At 55.0% G+C, this 5,503-nt stretch overlaps 1 protein-coding gene across 2 annotated transcripts in view; it reads left to right on the forward strand.

Annotated features, from left to right (window-relative positions):
• Nucleotides 1-4,417, forward strand: part of PRKACA (protein kinase cAMP-activated catalytic subunit alpha) — a 28,608-nt gene extending 24,191 nt beyond the window's left edge. For both annotated transcript variants that reach the window (XM_017497634.2, XM_037727534.1), the window contains exons 9-10: nt 2,010-2,174; nt 2,872-4,417. In XM_017497634.2, the coding sequence (XP_017353123.1) occupies nt 2,010-2,174; nt 2,872-2,997 (291 nt within the window). In that variant the 3' untranslated portion in view covers nt 2,998-4,417. The remainder of the gene's footprint in view (nt 1-2,009; nt 2,175-2,871) is intronic.
• Nucleotides 4,418-5,503: the final 1,086 nt, after the last annotated feature.

Raw genomic sequence — 5,503 nt, forward strand, 5'->3', positions numbered from 1 at the left:
CTCTCAAAAAAAAAAAAAAGGAAAAAAAAGGAAAGGAAAGATAAGGCATCTGCCATCAGGCCGAATAGAAACTGCCAAGAAAATGGCCCAGAGTGGGAAAAAAAAGGAAGAAAAAAGCCACAGAAGATCCCACAGGGGAAGACGCACATGACGCCCTTCTTTGTAGCATTTTCCAGTTCCCCCGCACCCTCAGTGGTATTATCTTCCTCGTGCAACCCTGAGAGGTACGCACAGGCCCAGAGAGGTTAAGGGCCATGGCCAAGGTCACATAGCATGTAAGAGGCACAGCAAACAAGAAGTCATTTCTGCAACTATAACTCCAGTGACGACTTGTCTACAAGGCTATGCGCTCAGAATGTTTGGGGATGATTTCTAGAAGAGTTGAGCTGGGCTTTTAAGAATGGAAGAGTCTTAGCTAGGCAGGGAGAGAGGGGAAAAAAGTTTAACATAAGCATGACTATTTCAGAAGTCTACAGACCCCAGCAGCGGAGAATGCAGCTGAAAATGCAAGTTCTAGAGTCCGACAGACCTGAGATGGAATTGCCCCATCCCACTCCTCTGCATGACCTTTGAAGAGTTCTTTAACCTTTCCAAGCCTCAGTTTCCCCTTCTCTGAAATAGAAACCATCATAGCACTTGCCTTAGAGCAATGGTTGTTAAAGGGGACTCCTTTCCAGCAGGACTATTGCTGGGGAATTGGCTAGAAATGCAGACTTTTGGGCCAGCCGCGGTGGCACACACCTGTAATCCCAGTACTTTGGGAGGCCAAGGTGGGTGGATCACCTGAGGTCAGGAGTTCAAGACCAGCCTGACCAATATGGCAAAACTCTGTCTCTAGTAAAAATACAAAAATTAGCTGGGTGTTGTGGCGTGCGCCTGTAATCCCAGCTACTTGGGAGGCTGAGATAGAATTGCTTGAACCCAGGAGGCGGAGGTTGCAGTGAGCCAAGGTTGTGCCACTGCACTCCAGCATGGGTGACAGAGTGAGACTCTGCCTCAAAGAAAAAAAAAGAAATGCAGATTCTTGTTGGGCGTGGTGGCTCATGCATGTACTCCTAGCACTTTGCGATGCCAAAGCAGGATCATTTGAGCCTTGGAGTTCGAGACCAGTGTGGGCAACATAGCGAGACCCCCGTCTCTACAAAAACTATTTTTTTTTTTTTTTTGAAACAGAGTCCTGCTCTGTTAGCCAGACTGGAGTGCAGTGGCACAATCTCGGCTCAGTGCAACCTCCGCCTTCCGGGTTCAAGCAATTCTCCTGCTTCAGCCTCCTGAGTAGCTGGGACTACAGGCACCCACTACCACACCCAGCTAATTTTTGTATTTTTAGTAGAGTTGGGGTTTCACCATGTTGGCCAGGCTGGTCTCAAACTCCTGACCTTGTGATCTGCCTGCCTCAGCCTCCCAAAGTGCTGGGATTACAGGCGTCAGCCACTGTGCCCAGCCAAAAACTTCTTTTTTTTTTTTTTGAGAAGGAGTTTCACTGTTGTACCCAGGCTGGAGTGCAATGGCGCGATCTCGGCTCCCCGCAACCTCCGCCTCCTGGGTTCAGGCAATTCTCCTGCCTCAACCTCCTGAGTAGCTGGGATTACAGGCACGCGCCACCATGCCCAGCTAATGTTTTTGTATTTGTAGTAGAGACCGGGTTTCACCATGTTGACCAGGATGGTCTCCATCTCTTGACCTCGTGATCCATCCGCCTCAGCCTCCCAAAGTGCTGGGATTACAGGCTTGAGCCACCGCACCCGGCCCGCCAAAAACTTCTTAAAGTAACTAGCTCTTTAATTTTTAAAAAGTTGTTTAAGAAATGCATATTCTCAGGCCACAGTGTCAGACTTCCTAAATCAGAAACTCCAGGGTGGGCCCAAGGAGCTGTTTTATAGGATGCCAGAAGGCACTCAGCTTTGGAGGCGCCCACCCAGTAGGACTGTTGGATGGAGAAGGAAGCATCCTGGGCTCCCCAAGTTCCAGAGCAGCTTCCCACCCTGTCCTTGTACCCCTTCCTCCAGGTCCGGTTCCCTTCCCACTTCAGCTCTGACTTGAAGGACCTCCTGCGGAACCTCCTGCAGGTAGATCTCACCAAGCGCTTTGGCAACCTCAAGAATGGGGTCAACGATATCAAGAACCACAAGTGGTTTGCCACGACTGACTGGATCGCCATCTACCAGAGGAAGGTGGGCCTCCCCTCCTTAAGCCTGCTGAAGATTTGGGGGCAGGCCAAGAGTCAGGGAGGACAGCCAATAGAGAGATAGAAAGGGAAGAGGGCCAGGCTCAGAGGCTCACACCTGTCATCCCAGCACTTTGGAACACCAGGGTGGGTGAATCACCTGAGGTCAGAAGTTCAAGATCATCCTAACCAACATGGTGAAACCCCATCTCTACTAAAAACACAAAAATTAGCTGGGCATGGTGGTGGGCGCTTATAATCCCAGCTACTCAAGAGGCTGAAGCCGGAGAATTGCTTGAATCTGGGAGGCAAAGGTTGCAGTGAGCTAAGCACTCCAGCCTGGATGACAGAGAGACTCTGTCTCAAAACAAAAAAAAAAAAAAAGAAAGAAAGGGAAGAGAACAGGTACAGGAGCAACCACAGTAGGGTGCTTAGAGCCAGTGGGGTCTAGAAATGGAATTCTGGTGTCATTTGGCCATTCCATGACCTTGTGCAGAAGATGCCTCTCTCTGGGAAGTAATTTCCCCTTTGATGAGCTGGCTATATTAAGGGTTTCTGGTTGTTAAGAGGAATCCATAAGCTAATGCTAAGCACAGGCTTGAGTCAGAGTAACTATCTCTTGAATGTTAGGCCATTCACATTTATTGTTGTAATAATGATTATGTTGAATGCTGAGGTCTGGGTGATTTTTGATCCCTCTCCAGGTGGAAGCTCCCTTCATACCAAAGTTTAAAGGCCCTGGGGATACAAGTAACTTTGACGACTATGAAGAAGAAGAAATCCGGGTCTCCATCAATGAGAAGTGTGGCAAGGAGTTTAATGAGTTTTAGGGGTTTGCCTGTGCCCCCATGGGTTTTCATTTCTTTCCTTTTTTCTTTTTTCTCTTTGGTGGGTGGGTGAGGGGTGGGTGGGTGTCAGGGTTGGACTGAACAGCCAGAGGGCCCCAGAGTTCCTTGTATCTATTTCACCCCCACGCCACCCTCCAGGGTTAGGGGGAGCAGGAAGCCCAGATAATCGGAGGGACAGAAACACCAGCTGCTCCCCCTCATCCCCCTTCGTCCTCCTGCCCCCCTCTCCCATTTTTCCCTTCCTCCTTCCCCACAGCCCCCTACCCCAGCCCACTTCTGCCTGTTTTAAACGAGTTCCTCAACTCCAGTCAGACCAGGTCTTGCTGGTGTATCCAGGCACAGGGTGTGGAAAGGGGCTCAAACTCAACTCCAGCCCCCACCCACACCCCCATCCCACCCAACCACAGGCACCACTTGCTAAGGGCAAATGAACGAAGCGCCAACTTTCCCTTTGTAGTAATCCTGCCTGGGAAGGAGAGATTTTTAGTGACATGTTTAGTGGGCTGCTTGCTAGAATTTTTAAAAAACGATTTAAAATCCTATTTAAGTTCCACCAGTGCCTCCCTTCCTCCCTTCTCTACTCCCACCCCTCCCATGTCCCCCCATTCCCCAATCCATTTTAATGAGAAGCAGACTGACTTTGGAAAGGGAGGCGCTGGGGTTTGAACCTCCCCGCTGAGCTGCTAATTTCCTCCGGGCCCCTCCCTGGGGGATCCTCTCTGCCAATCCTGCGAGGGTCTAGTCCCCTTTAGGAATCCTCAGCTCTCCTCTTCCCCAACAGACCTGTCTTTACCCTTGGGCTTTGAGAGCCAGACAAAGCAGCTGTCCCTCTCCCTGCCAAAGAGGAGTCATCCCCCAAAAAGACAGAGGGGGAGCCCCAAGCCCAAGTCTTTCCTCCCAGTAGCAATTTCCCCCCAACTCCTTAATTTTATTCTCCGCTAGATTTTAATGTCCAGCTTTCCCTCAGCTCAGTGGGGAGGGCATACCTGCAAAAGGACACGGAAGAGGCCAAGTGCCCCCACGTCTTGGCCCGGGGTTCAAGGCTAGAGCAGCTGGGGAGGGGCTGCCTGTTTTACTCACCCACCAGCTTCTGCCTCTGCCATCCTGGGTCCTCCTCCTCCGGCTTAGCTGTCAGCTGTCCATCACGTCTCCCCCCAGTCTCATTTGTGCATTTTTCTCTCTTAATAGAAAAGTGGGCAGCCCCTTGGGAGCTACCCCGTTCTTCCCCTTATTTCCCGCTCTCATAACTTCTCCCCATCCCAGGAGGAGTTCTCAGGCCTGGGACGGGGCCCCGGGTGGGTTCGGGGGCGATTCAACCTGTGTGCTGCGAAGGACGAGACTTCCTCTTGAACAGTGTGCTGTTGTAAACATATTTGAAAACTATTACCAATAAAGTTTTGTTTAAAAAAAAAGTGTCGCTGGTGTTCTCGACTTCGATCACCCACCCACACACCCCCAGGGGCTGGAAAGGGAATTTCGGACCCCAGCGTGCAGGCCAATCAGGTCCTGTCCTGGAGTCCTTGTAAACAGGGTTTAGCTGAAATTCCGGCACTCCTTCGGCCCAGTAGGAGAAACCAGCGTCAAACTGACCTTTGACCCCAGCTTCGGGGTCCCCAAATCTGCGGCGCGCCCCCTCGGCGTCCAGCCCGGGACCGAGAGGGCGCTCTAGGGAGGCGCTGGGGCCGGCGCGCCAGGAGGCCGAGCGGCAGCGGGGGCGGCACTGGCAGGGGGAGTAGAGGAGGGGAGAGGGTGCGCGGCCCCCTCTCCGCATCCTCAGCGCCGGGCCAGGCGCGCCGGAGGGACGCGGGGGCGGCGGCAGCAAGAGGGTTCCCGCAGCACCCTGCGAGCGCGGCGGCCCCGGCCCGCGGGCGGCGAGTTCCCGGTAAGTGCGGTCCCGAGAGCGGAGCGCGCCGGGGAGGCGTGGAGAGGGGGGCTGGGCGCCGGGGACGTCTGGGTCCCGCGCCCAATGGCTGGAGGGCGGCCGAGCACCGCCCGCCCGCCCTGCCCGCCCCCTCTCCCCTCCCCGCCCCCTCTCCCCTCCCCCCGGCACTCCCCTCCCCCTCCCCCGCCCGCCGCTTTTCCCCCGCCCCCGCCCCGGCGCCAACTCCGCGGCGCCTCCTTAAAAAGCGCGCGGGAGTTGTAAGGGGGGGCCGGAGCGAGCCAGAGTGAGCGAGAGCGCAGGGTAAAGGGGGCGGGCGGGGGGCCCGGGCTCCACCTTAAAAGCGGGCGCGTGGGGGTGGGAGGGAGGAAGGCGGGCGGCGGGGAGGAGGGAGGGAGGGAGGGAGGGAAGGAAGGGGGGCCGGAGTGTCCCGGGCGCAGGGCGCGCGTGCGGCGGCGGCGGCGGCGGGGAGGGGCCGGCCGCGCGGCGCTCCCCTCCTCCTCCTCGCATCCCCGGCCCCGCGCGCGCCCAGCAGAAGCGGGTCTGTGTGTGCGTGCGTGCGAGTGAGTGAGTGTGTGCATATTTTTTTTCTCTCTTTTCTTTCTCTCT

This window comes from Cebus imitator, unplaced genomic scaffold (assembly GCF_001604975.1).
Source record: "Cebus imitator isolate Cc_AM_T3 unplaced genomic scaffold, Cebus_imitator-1.0 Scaffold234, whole genome shotgun sequence".
Taxonomy (NCBI): domain Eukaryota; kingdom Metazoa; phylum Chordata; class Mammalia; order Primates; family Cebidae; genus Cebus; species Cebus imitator.